The following is a 19,252-nucleotide window of genomic DNA, read 5'->3' on the forward strand; positions in this document are numbered from 1 at the left end:
ACACACACGCTGACACACAGATGATAACCAACCCCTCTTCGAGCTCCAAGTGATGGCGTATCAGCTTTAGGAACTGCCACATGAAGCAACATGAATAAAAGTGAAGCAACATGAATAAAAGTGAAGCAACATGAATAAAAATGAAGCAACATGAATCAAAGTCTAACCAACATCATTGGTTTACATTTATCATAATCTGGGGTTGAAATATATGTCCCTGTATGTGGCAACAGGGCCATTTTTGAATCTACACATCTACAAATTCAACACAACATACAGTAGGCTACCTTTGAGAAAAAGAATGCTCCCTATCTTCCCATTATTTAGGATACTGATAATGTAACAATGCTTATTGTACACAAAATAGAGTCCAATGATGAAATATAATTTACATGGAGCGATGGCAGAATGAATAAGAACGTATCCGACCAACATTGTGGAAGAATGGATCAGTCACTTCCATGATGAAGTCCTCTCTTCTACAGTATAAAGTGGCATCTGGGTCACAGCGTGTCAGCATTTCTGCTTATAATGACAAGTCGAGTTAATTCAAGTTGAATCAGGTCAATTTTCCTCATTTAGGGATTAAGTCCAAAAATAGATTAAATAAATGCAGCAAACACATGGAGAAACACAGCAAAGAGCTTCCCATCAAGCTATTGAGGAGTTTTTACATGACTGCGGCATAGGATAGGATACAGGGACCGACAAGACAACAACACAGACAGACCTTATACAGTAGCCGTACATAATGAGTTAGCGTTGCACCCCGACTATTACATTTTTGATTGGACGGTGAAGAGCGTTGATGTCCAATGGGTTTGCAAAACGGCCGATTCAACGTCATGTGACTTCAGCGAAGGTGATGTGATTCTAAAAGGAGGAAAGAAAGAAAACAATTACGTGAGACAAGTTACACAAAAAGTATTTATTTTTTTTATCTCAGAAGAAATTAAAGCTTTTGAAATGAGGCAGGGTTAAGTAAGTCGTTAAGAAGCTGAACGACATTTGCTCTAGATTCTAGTTGCTCTATTCTAGTTGCTCTATTCTAGTTGCTCTAAAAGTTGCTCTAGATTCTAGTTGTTCTATAGATCTAGTTGCTCTATTCTAGTGCTCTAAAAGTTGCTCTAGATTCTAGTTGCTCTAATTTAGTTGCTCTAAGTTCTAGTTGCTCTAAAAGTTTGCTCTAGATTCTAGTTGCTCTATTCTAGTTGCTCTAAAGTTGCTCTAGATTCTAGTTGCTCTATTCTAGTTGCTCTATTCTAGTGTGCTCTAGATTCTAGTTGCTCTATTCTAGTTGCTTCTAATTTCTAGTTGCTCTATTCTAGTTGCTCTAAAAGTTGCTCTAGATTCTAGTTGCTCTATTCTAGTTGCTCTAAAAGTTGCTCTAGATTCTAGTTGCTCTATTCTAGTTGCTCTATTCTAGTTGCTCTAAAAGTTGCTCTAGATTCTAGTTGCTCTAAAAAGTTCCTCTAGATTCTAGTTGCCTCTATTCTAGTTGCTCTAAAAGTTGCTCTAGATTCTAGTTCTCTATTCTAGTTGCTCTAAAAGTTGCTCTAGATTCTAGTTTGCTCTATTCTAGTTGCTCTAAAAGTTGCTCTAGATTCTAGTTGCTCTATCTAGTTGCCTCTAAAAGTTGCTCTAGATTCTAGTTGCTCTAGATTCTAGTTGCTCTATTTCTAGTTGCTCTAGATTCTACTTGGCTCTATTTCTAGTTGCTCTAAAAGTTGCTCTAGATTCTAGTTGCTCTATTCTAGTTGCTCTATTCTAGTTGCTCTAAAAGTTCTCTAGATTCTAGTTGCTCTAGATTCTAGTTGCTCTATTCTAGTTGCTCTAGATCTACTTGCTCTATTCTAGTTGCTCTAGATTCAAATGCTCTAGATTCTACTTTCTCTAGATTCTAGTTGCTCTAGATTCTACTTGCTCTTGATTCCAGTTGCTCTAGATTCGACTTGCTCTAGATTCTACTTGCTCTATTCTAGTTGCTCTAGATTCTAGTTGCTCTAGATCTAGTTGCAGATTGTAGTTGCCACGTTCTTCTTCTTTATCTTATTAGTAGCTCGCTATCAAGATTCTAGTTGCTCTACGATTCTAGTTGCTCTAGATTCTAGTTCTCTAGAGATTCTACTTTGCCCATAGTTCTAGTTGCTCTAGATTCTACTTGCTCATTCTAGTTGCGTAGAGTTCTAGTTGCTAGATTCTCAGTTGCTAGATTCTAGTTGCTAGATTCTAGTTGCGCTAGATTCTGTGGTTGCTCTAGATTGCGAGTTGCTCTAGATTCTACTTGCTCTATTCTAGTTGCTTCAGATTCTAGTGCTCGCTAGTTGCTCTATTCTTAGTTCTACTATTCTAGTTGCTGCAGCTTTAGAGTTCTAGTTGCTCTATTCTAATGCTCTAGATTCTAGTTGCTCTAGATTCTAGTTTGCTCAAGTTCTAGGTCCTGCTCTAGATTCTAGTTGCTCTAGATTCTAGTTGCTCTATTCTAGTTGCTCTATTCTAGTTGRGCTAGATTCTAGTTGCTCTAGATTCTAGTTGCTCTATTCTAGTACTATCAAGCCCATGTTTTCCCCCATGCGGATATGGGAAACAACATGTCAGTTTATTTTCTGGTTCTTTCATAAAACTTTAATGCATTATGATAGATACTGCGTCTGCTGCTTTCATCAATGAAGACTAGGGATGCTGTACTGTATGCCTATGAGCAGGGAGGGAGTCATCTTCAGGCAGCTTTTCTCAAAACAGCTCTGGCAGTAAAGCAAGGGAGAGGGGGAACCCGAGTGTATTTTAGGGGTCATACAGTACGCTTTCAAAAGTAGCCAAAAGTGGCACTTCAAGATTAATGTGAGAGCCTTAGAACGACCCATACTAACGCAAGAGGGTGGGATGGCGGGGAGTGGGCATGCAGCAACAGGGGGGGGGGACAGCTGTGGGTGAATAGGGGGGTGCAGGGATGTACTGTAGCTATGTGCTACCTTGATAATGTGGTTCAACTGCCATATAACCCCTGTCCGCTCCTGCCCAGATCTGAAACCAACCAAACGAGCCRGTGTCAGATGCAGTGGTCTCATTTTAAGCAAACTACAACTGGTAAAGGCTTCATATGGTATTCATAAAGTCTTCATAAGCACCTTATAGAGGTTTTATGAAGYCTTCGTTAAGCCTTAAAAGTTGTGGTTTGTTTAAAATGGGACTGATGCAGTTATTTGTCAGTGTTGCTGGGTAAAGAGATGGTGGAAGAGTTACCCCACCACAGTCTGACTGCTGTAGTTGAACAGGCTGCTAATACGTCACATCACATTATCCATAGCGCTACTCACTAGCTAGTCACTAGAATTTGCAGATGTTATTTTCTTCCAAATAGGTTTCTTTAGCATACATTTGTGCATGCTGAGTTTGTTGTCAGATGTCTTTTTTTTTTTTATGACATAACAAATTGAAGATGTGGATTCTATCAACACCCATAAACAGTGTTAATGTTGACTTCTGTGTGTTAATTATTCAAGTACAATAACCTGTCATAGCAGCTGATTGAATATACACTACATGGCCAAAAGTATGTGGACAAAACTTCAAATTAGTGGATTCAACTATTTCAGTCACACCRGTTGCTAACAGGTGTTTAAAATTGAGCACACAGCCATGCAATGTCRATAGAAAAACATTGGCAGTAGAATGGCCCATACTTTCAACATGGCAACGTCATAGGATGCCACCTTTCCAASAAGTCAGTTTGTAAAATTTCTGCCCTGCTAGAGCTGCCTTGGTCAACTGTAAGTGCTGTTATTGTGAAGTGGAAACATCTATGAGAACAACGGCTCCGATGGACGAATCTGGGTTTGGCGGAAGCCAGGAGAACGCAACTTGCCCGAATGAATAGTGCCAACTGTAAAGTTTTGTGGAGGAGAAATCTGGGTCTGTTTTCAATGGTTCCGCCTATGATCCTTAGTTCCAGTGCAGGGAAATCGTAACAGCATACAATAACAAAGCTACAACAATGTAATTCTAGACTATTCTGTGCTTCCAACTTTGTGGCAACAGATTGGGGAAGGCACAAAGCAAGGCCATACATAAATAATTTTAAATAAATAATTTGTCGAGATCGGTGTGGAAGAACTTGACTGGCCTATACAGAGCCCTGACCTCAACCCCATCGAACAACTTTGAGATGAATTGGAAAGCCGACTGCGAGCCAGGCCTAATCAACCAACAATAGTGCCCGACCTCACTAATGCTCTTGTGGCTGAATGGAAGCAAGTCCCCGCAGCAATGGTCCAACATCTAGTGGAAATCCTTCCCAGAAGAGTAGAGGCTGTTATTGCAGCATTATATTGGAATGAGATGTTAAATGAGCAGGTGTCCACATACTTTTGGCCATGTAGTTTATATCAACAGAAACTCATCAGAAAGAGAAAAGAGAAAGAAGGAAAATAAAGCACTTCAACCAGGAGTTGCCAAATACTATGGACACTGAATAGTCAAATTCATCTTGGCCTGATTGGAATCTCCTTTGGCCCATTGGCTGCCTGTCTAACAGGCCCAGTTGGTCAGATGGTCAGCCAGTCTGTCTGTGTAGTGTCTGCGTCCCAAATGCCCCCCTATTTTCTACATAGAGCACTACTTTTGAACAMACTTTTGACCAAGTGGTGCACTAGAAAGAGAATAGGGTGCCATTTGGGAAGTAGCCAATGTGTTCCAGAGAGTTGGCAGGCAGGCTCGGAGCCCTCACACAAACGGGTGCATACGTTTATTGCCTTGTGTTCTGCAGGTGCTCGAAGTGCCCAAAGCGGCCTCTGATCCAGCGAAAGAACCCCAGAATGCGCTCTTTGAACGATTGAGGAGGCTCATCCTCATCGTCTGTCTCCTACAGGAGTTTAGTGGTATGGATATGCATAGAATGTTTAAGTTACACTGAGTGTACAAAACATTAGGAACACCGCTTTTTCCATGACAGACTGATCAGGTGAAAGCTATGATTCCTTATTAAATCCACTTCAATCAGTGTAGATGAAGGGGAGGAGACAGGTTAAAGAAGGATTTGTAAGCCTTGAGACAATTGAGACATGGATTGTGCATGTGTGCCATGGACAAGACAAAATATTTAAGTAGCTTTGAACGGGGTATGGTCGTAGAGTATTCTTAAAATCCACTCCACACAGCTTAGTTGTCAGTAGCCTAATCAATGACATGTTCACATAAACCAGTCTGTTAATAATTCAAATGGACAGCTAGTATGACCCATATTACTGATTTCAAAATGTTATCTAATAATAACCTTGTTAAATCCTAGAATATATTCATAGCGTACATAGGGTGAAGGGTAGAGGTACTCAACTCTTACCCTWCAAGCCTGCTGGTTGTCTGTTCTACCTGATAACACCCACCTATTGTCCCAGGTCTAAATCAGTCCCTGATTAGAGAGTGAACAAACGTAGTGGAACTGGCTTCAATGGGGAAAAGTGTGACGCCAATCAGCCCACCGAGGACTGGAGTTGCCCATCCCTGGTGTAGGGAATAGTGTATAGGCCATGGGGTTGAGTACCTGCGAGGCGATGTACTTCTCCAGTGGGCTCTCCACTCTAGACATGTTCTCCTGTGGGGGGTCTTCACCAGTCAGTAACAGCTTGCCTTTGAAGTTATGCACCACACACAACCACCTAGAACACACAGGCAGGGGGAGACAGGAGTCACACACACACACACACACACACACACACACACACACACACACACACACACACACACACACACACACACACACACACACACACACACACACACACACACACACACACACACACACACACACACACACACAACAAACACACACACACCCGAGCCCACACACACACACACACACACACACACACACACACACACAGGGTGGAAGGGAGGTACAATAGTCTCTATCAACATAACCATCCTCACACAGACAGAAGGAGACCTACATATAGAATCATATAGGATTCTCCCCTCCATGATTCCTTAATGAGACGTTTCAATCTGCAATGGCTTGAAGCCAGAAGAAATTGCTGTAAAAATGTGTGTGCGCACATGCACGTGCACTCATGCCCAATATGTGTGTATGCGTGTCTGATGTGTGAGAGTTGGCCTCTTTAAGCTTGATATGCATGCCTATCCTGAAGCCAGTTAGCTCTCACAATGGATGGTGTATGACACACTCCAGTAAAGGCCAAAACCAGGCTTTAAGCTTCAAAATGAGGTGATCAATCTTACAGTTGCCGTTAACGAAACAGTGTGTGTGTGCGTGCGTGTGTGTGTGTGTGTGCGTGCGTGCGTGCCATTCCCTCCCGTTCTCATTCTTCTATACTGGATGCGTTTCGCCCTGTGGTGATAGGGGGAGAATAGAATACATATCTGAGCCCTTTGTTGCTCTAAATTAGTTGCTTTCTTTCCTTTCTCCTCTTTCGTTTCCCCAAGCCAATCCATTCCTTTATGCAACACACCATTCCAAAGCCTTTCAAAAGCCTAAAGCTTATTGCTCCCAATAAATTATCTAGCTCCTACTGAGCAGGAAGGTGTTGATAATTGGTACAATAAAAAGCACAAAGCAAAGAGTCGGGTAATGTATACAATTTTTTTTTTTTGACCATTTACTCATCAACAACAATAATAATTGTTTTTCAACATTGTTTTTGTTGGATGGCGTTGACTGTGATAGTAGTGGTATTAGAGTGAGAGGAGAGGAAGACAGAGAGGGTAGTTCTTCCCAACGGTGGGTGTAGCTATGAGCACTGGTCGTATTGGAACTCCGGGCGCCTTACCATCGGGCAAGGAGAAAGATATCTACAGTCCCAAATGAGCTAACTCCAGCACTCCCTAAAGCTGGGGGTTGTTACAGTATGGTACTCAGCTATTACAACATAAGGGACCGGGGGCTGTGACACAGCGATGCCATAGTGTTGTAGTGGAAAAAATATATCTGTATTACTTCTCACATTTTCATATCTCCTCTTGCACTTCTTGTTTAAGGAAGACTTTAATGATTCGTTAATGAGGTGACTTACAGTCAGTCACTATTTATTTTACCTGTATTTAACTAGGCAAGTCAGTTAAGAACAAATTCTTATTTACAATGACAGCCTACACCTGCCAAACCCGGACAATGCTGGGCCAATTGTGCGCCACCCTATGGGACTCCCAATCACCGCTGGTTGTGATACAGCCTGGATTCGAACCAGGGTGTCTGTAGTGATGCCTCTAGCACAGAGATGCTGCGCCACTTGGGAGAACCCTAAGTGAAACACTTCTAATATAAGCCTGTCTGCCCTCGATTCTCAATTTGATCCGCCGCGATATGAACCGACTTCCGACAGATTAATGACTTTACTCAATCAGATCATCAATCAATGTGAATTTGAGACACCTCATTAAAGTAGTGTCTGATGATCAATCATATGCTTGAGCACCAACCTTAGAACGGTAAACAATAGCATCATTCCACAATAAGAGTTAAATCGATCTACACTTCTTTCATTTCAATGCAATCCTGAGAGGCAGCAAGGATGCTCTGTCTATATGGATGTATATAGATGTATATGGATTTTAAGAATAGAAAACATTCAATATTATTCAAATCACACGAGGTTAACTCTTCTTAGACAATAACCAATGGAAACCTTAGAAGTAGAAGGATAAGATATAAAAGGAGGGATCTAATGTGTCTGGCTCGCACCAAGTTTGATCAATTAGAATCATTTAGGAAAGGTGGTACTTTATAGCATTGAACAGTGAGCACTAATATCACTCAACAGTCTGGTAGGTTCAGTTTTAATGAAGAGGTCTTTCTTTAGAGTAAACAGCATACTCTCCTAGCCTAGCCCAGCCCACTTCCCTATTCATCTCGCTTCCTAGTGCTAGAGAGAGAGAGAGAGATAGAAAGAGAGAGAGCGAGAGAGGCAGAAAGAGAGAGAGCGAGAGAGGCGGAGAGAAGAGGAGGAGAGGCGGTTTGATCTTATTTCTCTGGATCCCCTATCTCTTTCATCCGCTGACATGCCTTATCTGAGCGGAGCGCTGATTACTGGAACTCTCAAACGCGTGTCTCACAGTCTAACATGCATGCAGCACAGACCGTGCACAGAGAGTGTTAGAAACAACACACCTGCACATACAGTGCCTTCGGAAAGTATTCCGACCCCTGGACTTTTTCCTCATTTTCTTACGTTACAGCCTTATTCTAAAATTGATTTTTTTTAAAAACCATCTCAACATTCAACATACAATGCCCCGCAATGACAAAGCGAAAACAGAAATACCTTTTTTATATAAGTATTCAGACCATTTGCTATGAGATTCGAAATTGAGCTCAGGTGCATTCTGTTTCCATTGATCATCCTTGAGATGTTTCTACAACAGTCCACCTGTGGTAAATTCAATTGATTGGACATGATTTGGAAAGGCACATACTTGTCTATATAAGGTCCCACAGTTGACAGTGCATGTCAGAGCAAAAACCAAGCTATGAGGTCGAAGGAATTGTCTGTAGAGCTCTGAGACAGCATTGTGTTGAGGCACAGATCAGGGGAAGGGTACCAAAAAAAGTCTGCAGCATTGAAGGTCCCCAAGAACACAGTGGCCTCCATCGTTCCTAAATGGAAGAAGTTTGGAACCTCAAAGACTCCTAGAGCTGGCCGCCTGGCCAAACTGAGCAATCAGGTGAGAAGGGCTTTGGTCAGGGAGGTGAACAAGAACCTGATGGTCACTCTGACAGAGCTCTAGACTTCCTCTGTGGAGATAGGAGAACCTTCCAGAAGGACAACCATCTCTGCAGCACTCCACCAATCGGGTCTTTATGGTAGAGTGGCCAGACGGAAGCCACTCCTCAGTAAAAGGCACATGACAGCCCGCTTGGAGTTTGCCAAAAGGCACCTAAAGACTCTCAGACCATGAGAAACAAGATTCTCTGGTGTGATGAAACCAAGATTGAAATCTTTGGCCTGAATGCCATGCGTCACGTGTGGAGGAAACCTGGCACCATCCCTACGGTGAAGCATGGTGGTGGCAGCATCATGCTGTGGGGATGTTTTTCAGTGGCAGGGACTGGGAGACTAGTCAGGATCGAGGCAAAGATGAACAGAGCAAAGCACAGAGAGATCCTTGAATAAAACCTGCTCCAGAGCACTAAGGTCTTCAGACTGGGGCAAAGGTTCACTTTCCAACAGGAAAAGCATAAAAGCAAATATAAAACGACATGTACATATAAAAGCATACAAAGAAGATCTGAACTGAAGCAGAATAACAGAGGAATGTTATGAACATGGCAGGATCTTATAGAGTTTAACTTAAAGGAATGGGAGCGATATGGGAATGGTGTGGCTGCTAATATCCACATTATGTTTCTCCTGTTCTGGGTACAGTACGGATATAGATAGTAAGGCCAATGACTGGTCCAGACATCTGGGACCCCTAGGGAGATGTGTTCACACTCCAACCCCAGCCTCATGGACCTCCACTGGACTACCGAGCCAGAAACAGACCCATGGCCCAGTCACCTCCAGAGTGGACCAGGAGAACTAGGTGAAGGGAAGATTGCGACAAATGTTCAGTGACAGCAGAAGTACAAACACACAACCACTGTCATTACTGTTCACTGTAAAATCCTTTGTGAGTGTTTGTGCATAATCGTGCACATGCATGCGCGCGTGTCTATATCTAAATTGTGCCTCTGCAATCCTTTATCATCCTCGCCACATTTCAATCTGCGTAAAGCCAACTCCTATTTGAGATCATTGCTCCACTTCACTCCATGCTTGGCTTCCCTCTCTGGCCATGATGGGGGAACGTTACTGTGTGAAAGGGAAAGTCCATGTCTATGTGGAGCAGCAATACAGAGGAACTGCAGAGCAGCACAATGGGCTTTGCAGGGGTTCCAGCTCCAGTGGATCAGGGGAAAGGCTCTTAGACTCCATAGGAGGGCCCTTGGCGAGGAGGGACAGGTTGGAGAGGACCAGAGGAATTAAGTGGGGCAACTGCCAGTTTGCAGGGTTGGTCAAATCAAATCAAATGTTATTGGTCGCAAAGACATATTTAGCAGATGTTATTGTGGGTGTAGCAAAATGCTTGTGTTTCTAGCTCCAACAGGGCAGTAATATCTAACAATACACAACAATACACACAAATCTAAAAGTAAAAGAATTAAGAAATATAGAAGTATTAAGGATGAGCCATGTCGGAGTATGGAGTATATATATATATATATATATATATATATATATATATATATATATATTTACATACAGTACCAGTCAAAAGTTTGTGGGAATCACACATGCGGAGATCATCCGTTCACCTACTCTGCGTCTCACAAAAATCTATTTTTTTGACTCATCAGACCAAAGGGCAGATTTCCACCAGTCTAATGTCCATTGCTCGTGTTTCTTGGCCCAAGCAAGTCCCTTCTTATTATTGGTGTCCTTTAATATCTTCTGTATACCACCCCTCCCTTGTCACAACACAACTGATTGGCTCAAACGCATTAAGAAGGAAAGAAATTCCACAAATTAACTTTTAACTGTTAATTGAAATGTATTCCAGGTGACTACCTCATGAAGCTGGTTGAGAGAATGCCAATAGTGGGCAAAGCTGTCATCAAGGCAAAGGGTGAATACTTTGAAGAATCTCAAATATAAAATATATTTTAATTTATTTAACACTTTTTTGGTTACTACATGATTCCATATGTGTTATTGCATAGTGTTGAAGTCTTCACTATTATTCTACAATGTAGAAAATATTAAAAAATAAAGAAAAACCCTTGAATGAGTAGGTGTGTCCAAACTTTTGACTGGTAGTGTAAGTGTGTGCTGTGACAGGTAGGGTATGGGTTAACAACCCTATTCCCGTTATAGTGCACTACTTTTGACCAGAGCCCACCATGGTATAAAGTAGTGCACTAGATAGGGAATAGGGTACCATGTGGGACACAACCATACTGATGCTGATCCAGGTTCTACAACTCAGTGGTATGGTGTCGAATTTAGGACAGCCTCAGAGTCCCAAGAAGTTGGTGTTGATGCTGTCCTAATACGCACACCAGACATTGTGACAATTTTGATGCTGCTGCAGGACAGGTTCTTACCAGGAAGGTAGCAATGGCCACTCCTATGATGAAGCCAGCGATGACATCAGACCAGTGGTTCCGATACTCAGCCACTCTGTTGAGTCCTGTGAGGAAGGCCAGACACATCAGACCCAGGGACAGCACAGGCTTGGCTAGCCGCGTCCCTTTGGCTTTCACCGTGCACGTGATGTAACTCTGGTGAGAGGGAAGAAGAAGGTGGGAATGGTTCAATGAACTTCACTGTTATTCCCTCACATTTTATAGACAACTAGCTGCTTTCTACTAGGGAATGTACATATATTTATATTTCTTTCCAAAGAAGTAGACATCCTCCCCCCCTCACCTGCATACCGATAGACTGCACATAGCCAAATCAGTGCTGAATCTTCCTTGTACTCAGAAGTAACGGCATGGTGTCATATCTCAAACAGAGAAAATGGGACCGCATGCAACATATAGGAACCATAGACATCTTGAGAATGTCAATACTATATTAATTCAGCAACAACAGAGTGCATCACTGCATGCTACAGTATATATATATGTGTCCTCAGTGTGAATAGGGCTGTATTGAGCTGGGTCTCTATTCAAGTAGATGGTTTCTCATCTAAAGTACAGTATATCCGAGGTGGGTATAGGGCTGTTGGTGGATGTGTTGTTTCTAACTAACTGTCACCTCTTTGCCCCCCTGCTCTACCTGAGAGGGAGAGACAGATAGACACAGATTGAGAGAGCGTAGTGTAGCGGTGGAAAAGAGAGAGACAGACAGAAAATAAAAAAAAGAGGGTGGTGGGGTGTGGGACAGACAGACAGACAGACAGACAGACAGAGAGAGACAGACAGAGAGGACAGAGAGAGAGACAGAAGAAGAGACAGAGAGAGAGAGAGAGAGAGAGAGAGAGAGAGACGAGAAGAAGGAACAGACAGAACAGACAGACAGACAGACAGACAGACAGACAGACCAGACAGACAGGACAGACAGACAGACAGAAGACAGACAGACAGACAGACAGAACAGACAGACAGACAGACAGACAGACAGACAGACAGACAGACAGAACAGACAGACAGAGAGTGAGACACACAGAGTACACAGCTGCCCCTGTCTCAGTGCTAAATTAGGAAGCCTGTGAGTCAAGCAGAGAGAAAGTGCCCGGAGCGGTGCCTCCCCTAACCCAGCTGGGACACAGATGATAGAGGGGGACTAAACAGGCCCTGTCACTCCTCTTAATTGTTTTAATCATTCTGATATGACATGGCATGGTGACAGTGGGACTCAAAATTGTCGAAAGTAACTTAAAAGTGACGCAACATTAATTTAAACATGTTGCAAATTAACTTAAAAGGCAATTGAATGGCCATTAAAACGTAACTAAAACGAACGGAGAGAAAACAATGCCCATTGTCGTTACATGGCTGAGAAGTAGAGGAGAGGAAACATGATTAAGAGTTTTTTTCCCTTGTTGTAGTCCTCTGAAGTGAAGCCACACGCTTTATAACGAATCCCTCATGTCAGAGCGGCAGATGAGTAATTGTATTTTTCATTAGTGCAAACTCTATGCTCTGAGGGCACATTACCCATTGTTCTCTCTCTCTCTTCCTCTTCTCTCCCTCTCTCAGCTTCCTCTTCTCTCTCTCTCTCTAGCTTCCTCTTCTCTCTCTCTCTAGCTTCCTCTTCTCTCTCTCTAGCTTCCTCTTCTCTCTCTCTTCCTCTCCTCTCTTTCTCTCTCTGTTCCTCTTCCTCTCTCTACTTCCTCTTCTCTCTCTCTCTCTTCCTCTTCTCTCTCTCTCTTCCTCTTCTCTCTTCTCTCTTGTTCTCTTCTCTCTTCTCTCTCTGTTCCTCTTCTCTCTCTCTCTGTTCCTCTTCTCTCTCTCTCTAGCTTCCTCTTCTCTCTCTCTCTTCCTCTTCTCTCTCTCTCTTCCTCTTCTCTCTTTCCTCTCTGTTCCTCTTCTCCTTTCTCTCTCTGTTCCTCTTCTCTCTCTCTCTAGCGTTCTCACTCTCTCTCACACCACACACACACACACACACACACACACACACACACACACACACACCACACACACACAACACACCACACACACACACACCACACACACACACACACACACACACCACACACACACACACACACCACACACACACACACACACACACACACACACACACCCACTCTCTCTCTCTCTCTCTCTCTCTCTCTCTCTCTCTCCCATGGACTCAAAGGTTGCATGCACCCTGACCCAGTTTCATTCCTTCTCTTCTCTGGGGGATAGAAAGAGATACACAACATTAGATTTTTTTCTCTTTCTCTATCTCGCTCTGCGTTAGTTTATAACATCTCTACATGACATGAGTTGACGCCAAGTAAAAAATATGCACTGTTCCAAAGGCAGAAAATGCACTATGAAAGTTTGCCATTTTAAATCAGAGATTTTGTATTGATTTCCGCTGGGTTAATGATAGAAGTGATATAGCATGATGATCATCGTCATGGTTGATGAACCACTGTTTTACGAGACAGTCGTTCCTTCCTGCAGGATAACAAACTATGATGAATACCATCACCACCTCCTTCACCATATCTCCCCATGCAGAAAGAACCTGATTAAAAACAGTTAAACCCAATGATAACCTCTTCTGTGTGTAAAATGAAATCCCAGTAAATCCCCCAAAAGGCGATAGTGGTTCAGTCTTACTGCTGATTGACCTTAACATTTGGAATGGTCCGGCCCATTATGTGGTGATTCACTGTATCCCCAGAGCTTTCATTAAAACAGTGACTGTACTGTGGTCAGGGTAGTGGTGGTGTGTGTGTGTGAAGGGAAACTTTCTCCCACTCAGGTCAAGGGCATGGCTCACAGTCCTTCCCAGGGGCCACGGGTTGTAAGTTGTTAAAAACGTATACATTTCACACATGACCACACTCTTACTATGTCCCTCCAAAAATGTCCTCCGAGACAGTAATCCAATCTACCCAATGGGTGAGGTCAACTTAATTTCAACCATCTAATAGCCTTACAGAATGCTTTACACAGGGATTGAAGCTCCGACCTACATTTTCAATTTAATGTCACATATTAAGTGACATTTATACTGTCACTAATCAAGGCTTGTCAGTTAAATGGGAGTGTGACACTATAAATATATTCTGAAGAGATGAAGAAGAGTGACAATGTCCTTTAGTGACAACCTTTCAAAGATCAATCTCTCCCACAGAGTTAGCATGCTGTCATACTCTACTGACTGACTGGATATACTGTCAAACCCAGTGGTGGGCCGTCAGGGCCTGCAAGGCCTTCTCTGCTGGCCTAAACATCATCAGAATATTWAAAAAAAATTAAAATATATTTTCCCACAAATATGTATTAGATTATTCCCCAGAGTAAGAGTTATACTCTTCATTTCATAGCTTTCCTCTTGGTTGCACTGCTTCCAGCCCCAGGTTGAGATTTGGAGGGCTGGTCTTTATGTTAGATCTTTTATCCAATCATATTCAGCCATCATGTGTTGCCAGGGGTCTAAAATCTGCCCTCAGGCCTTCAGAATCAACAGTGCGGGCGCTTGTAGCTTATAGTGAATGGAAATGAAAATTTTAGTGTCAACCAATCAGCTTTAGAGTTGGCTATTGTACGCCTGCTAGCTGGCTTCCAGTGTTACACAGGAGCCAGCTAGCAGGCGTAGTGCGTGCACGTCTTTTGATTGGATTACCAATATTGAGAGGCAGGTCCTATGGGCAGGTCTATGCAGATCTAGGAAACTGAATTTGATAAACAAATTAATTCACGTACTACTAAGCTGTTTTTTCAACCCACAATGGCGGAAGGAGAGAAAGATATCGATTTGGTCGAGGATATAATTATAACGCCATTCTCAAGACGAACTTTTCAAGAAAAGTTAGACATTGTAAGGAGAGGTCGCCCGACGCCACAAGCCTGTCACAGGCGGGAAAGCCACTTTCAAAGTTTCAACTACGAGCGCTGTCAATGGCTCACAGGCTCCGAGAAGCACTGCAAACTGTACTGCTGGGAATGCTATTATTTGCAAGTGATCGATTTGGTGTTTGGAGCCACACTGGCTTTGCAAAACTTGAGTTGTCTAACCAAGGGAGCAGAACGAGACTCCAAAGTACGGCTGGGCACTTACAAGCAATTGTGCTTTTGAAAACTTTTGGGGACACCGGAGTGGATCTACAGCTCAAAAAACAAGCGCACAGGGCAACGGAGCTGCACAATGAAAGGTGAAGGGAAATATTGAAAAGACTCATTATTGTGTCATGTTTTGGGTAAACACTGTTTACCCAAAAATGTCATTTCAAGGTGACGCAACGCCTGGTTTTACTGCGTTTCTGTCTAAATGTATAGTGTCTAAGCCATGGAATCATAATGATGGTAATAAGAAGTGGATTAATTCGGGCGGGACTGTGTAGTACCTCACTGAAGGCCCAGGCCCCCGGCCCACGCACGCCACTGGTCAACCCATCCTGTACAGAGGAGGCTTAAGGTTTTAAAACCACAATCTGTACGTTTTGCACATAAAGTTCAAGTGAAATTACTTAATTCATTATATTTGGTTGTGCATACCATCAAAGAGTGGGACTGCCCATTGAATGTCTTTGGACTGCCTTTCAACGGGACATACCATTCTCAGCCATAAGAAACTATGTAAGCCTATAATACAGTACAGGATACAACAATCACATTGTCTCATTCAGATTATCCCATACATGTCACGTTCCTGACCTGTTTTCCCTTGTTTTTGTATTTGTTTAGTATGGTCAGGGCGTGAGTTGGGGTGGGCATTCTATGTTGTGTGTCTAGTTTGTCTGTTTCTGTGTTCAGCCTAATATGGTTTCTCAATCAGAGGCAGCTGTCAATCGTTGTCCCTGATTGAGAATCATATATAGGTGGTTGTTTTGGTTTGGGGGATTGTGGTGGTTGTTTCCTGTCTCGTGTTGTGTTCTGCACCAGATAGGACTGTCTCGGTTTTCACGTTTGTTGTTTTGTATTGTTGAAGTGTTCACAGTTCGTTAAATTAAACATGTTGAACACTAACTGCGCTGCATTTTGGTCCTCTCCTTCATCCCAGGAAGAAAGCCGTTACAATACAACAGATTCTAGATGATGTCCACAAGCCAAGCATTTGATCCTGCTATGGGCTCATTACCAGCAGCCTGTAATAATGCTACAGACAATGAGGGAATAACAGGAGTAATCACCAATCTCCATAGTGCTGCTTTACAGTAGCATGCAGCAAGCTAACTTCTGTCAGGGGTTCACCTTGGGGTCATGATAGGGGCTGTACCAAATGTTTGATGTATTATAATAATTGATTTTGCTTATGTTGTATTAATAGAAGGGGAGGGGTTATAAGACCCCTCCCTCCTTACATTTATAGTGTCCTAGACTACCGATTAACAATATATATATATTCATTATAAAGGTTTAATATTGTTCCAGTCTTTTCTAATCTCTGCCACTTATAAGAAACTGTCTGAGAAATGTGTGACTGTGAAGACAGACCTCTGAAGGGGAGTGTAAGAGATAAGAGATTAGTCAGACATTCCACTATAAATCAACTTGGACCTTTACTGCTAAGCTTTTAGATAACACTAAAAGTCTTGTTTATATAGCTGTGTAGGCATGGTTTTGGTCTCATGAGTAGAAGGTAATGACGTAGGCAGTTACATCACAGGGGGTTGACTACAAACATGATAAAAGCAACTTGGGACCTTTTCTATTTTGCAGAACTTACTCGGAAACATGCGTGCTATGTTCCTGTTGTCAACTTCTGTCTGCAATTGCATTAATAAAGGTTTTTGAATGATTCAATTAAAGATATTGTCAGAATGCTAATTTCACCAATGAGCCAATGATTGATAAGGAACAAGGAACGAACCCCAACACTTCTAACATGTGCTTTACTGTAGCATGCTAACCATTAAATACAATGGGTTTATGTAGCTAGCTTAAAGGCGCTAACTGCTAATAAACAATGTGCTTTACAGTATCATGCTAAACAATGCTAACAGCTACAAAACAATAGCACTGCTAACTGACCTACATCTCTAAATGGATCAAGGGGGGAAAAACAGTCCATTCAAACATACAGTTGAAGTCGGAAGTTTACATACACTTAGGTTGGAGTAATTTAAACTCGTTTTCAACCACTTCACACATTTCTTGTTAACAAACTATAGTTTTTTGTCCAAGCGGGTTCGACAATCTACGTTGTGCATGACACAAGTCATTTTTCCAACAATTTGTTTTACAGACAGATTATTTCACTTATAATTCACTGTATCACATTTCCAGTGGGTCAGAAGTTTACATAAATGAAGTTGACTGTGCCTTTAAACAGCTTGGAAATTCCGAGAAAATGATGTCATGGCTTTAGAAGGCTTCTGATAGGCTAACTGACATCATTTTGAGTCAATTGCGAGAGTGTTACCTGTGGATGTATTTCAAGGACTGCCTTCAAACTCAGTGCCTCTTTGCTTGACATCATGGGAAATCAAAAGAAATCAGCAAGACCTCCACAAGGCTGGTTCATCCTTGGGAGCAATTCCAAACACCTGAAGGTATCACGTTCCTCTGTACAAACAATAGTACGCAAGTATAAACACCATGCTGCCGTCATACCGCTTCAGGAAAGAGATGCGTTCTGTCTTCTAAGATGAACGTACCTTTGGTGCAAAAAGTACAAATCAATCCCAGAACAACAGCAAGCGACTTGTGAAGATGCTGGAGAGGAAACAGTACAAAAGTATCTATATCCACAGTTAAAACGTGTCCTATATCGACATAACTTCAAAAGCCGACTCAGCAGGAAGAAGCCACTGCTCCAAACCGCCATAAAAGGCCAGACACGGTTTGTAACTGCACATAGGGACACAAAGAACGTAAACTTTTTGGAGAAATGTCCTCTGGTCTGATGAAACAAAAATAGAACTGTTTGCCACAATGACCATCATTATGTTTGGGAGGAAAAAGGGGGAGGCTTGCAAGCGAAAAACACCACCCCAACCGTTAAGCACACGGGGAGTGGGCAGCATCATGTTGTGGGGGTGCTCTGCCTGCAGGACGATGGTGCACTTCACAAAACAGATGGCATCATGAGCAGGAAATTATGTGGATATATTGAAGCAGCATCTTAAGACATCAGTCAGGAAGTTAAAGCTTGGTCGCAAATGGGTCTTCCAAATGGACAGTGACCCAAGCATACTTACAAAGTTGTGGCCAAAATGGCTTAAGGACAACAAAGTCAAGGCATTGGGAGTGGCCATCACAAAGCCCTGACCTCAATCCTATAGAAAATTTGTGGGCAGAACTGAAAAAGTGTGTGTGAGCAAGGAGGCCTACAAACCTGACTCAGTTACACCAGCTCTTGCAGGAGAGAATGGCCAAAATTCACCCAATTTATTGTGGGAAGCTTGTGGACGGCTACCCGAAACGTTTACCCAAGTTAAACAATTTAAAGGAAAAAGCTACCAAATACTAATTGAGTGTATGTAAACTTCTGACCAGTGGAAATGTGATGAAAGAAATAAAAGCTGAAATAAATCATTCTCTCTACTATTATTCTGACATTTCACATTCTTAAAATAAAGTGGTGATACTAACTGACCTAAAACAGGGAATTTTTACTCGGATTAAATGTCAGGAATTGTGAAAAACTGAGTTTAAATGTATTTGGCTAAGGTGTATGTAAACTTCAGACTTCAACTGTACCTTTAGGCAACTAGTCAGACACTGGAACCAGTAAAAGGGATATTTGCTACGTGGGATATACAGTGCCTTCAGAAAGTATTCACACCGCTTGACTTTTTCCACATTTGTGAATGACCGGCTCGATTCGGTCTTATGTAGCAAAATTTGAGTTTTTTTACATTGGATAAAAGTAGAGACTTAGAGCTAGAAAATGGTATATCATACACTACATTTGAGGAAGAATGGGAAAGTTGATATTGAATGTTGATATTCCCGCTTTTGAGAAAATGGCACTTGAATCTTTTGGTACACCTACTGGAGAGCTTCTCTCTGTCTACCTCCATTCAGCATCGTTCACACACTCTTAAGCCTTAGCCCCACCCCTCTCTTCAATGATTCACATGTGAGGCCATGTGCTACACAGAGTGAGTAGTGTACTAAACAACCGAAGATTTCAAGAATAAGGCTGGT

General features: G+C 42.3%; 1 protein-coding gene across 2 annotated transcripts in view; it reads right to left on the bottom strand.

Annotated features, from left to right (window-relative positions):
* Positions 1–155: 155 nt before the first annotated feature.
* plppr5b (phospholipid phosphatase related 5b) overlaps positions 156–19,252 on the bottom strand; it is a 117,642-nt gene continuing 98,545 nt past the window's right edge. The window contains exons 4-6 of one of the 2 annotated variants that reach the window (XM_024000780.2): positions 11,094–11,272; positions 5,540–5,651; positions 156–873 (exon numbers count right to left, since the gene is read on the bottom strand). In XM_024000780.2, coding sequence (XP_023856548.2) covers positions 844–873; positions 5,540–5,651; positions 11,094–11,272 — 321 coding nt within the window. In that variant the 3' untranslated portion in view covers positions 156–843. Of the gene's footprint in view, positions 874–5,539; positions 5,652–10,424; positions 11,273–19,252 lie in introns of those variants that run through there. The other variant, XM_070446693.1, reaches the window with a different exon arrangement.

The sequence above is a fragment of the Salvelinus sp. IW2-2015 genome, linkage group LG14 (assembly GCF_002910315.2).
Source record: "Salvelinus sp. IW2-2015 linkage group LG14, ASM291031v2, whole genome shotgun sequence".
Taxonomy (NCBI): Eukaryota; Metazoa; Chordata; class Actinopteri; order Salmoniformes; family Salmonidae; genus Salvelinus; species Salvelinus sp. IW2-2015.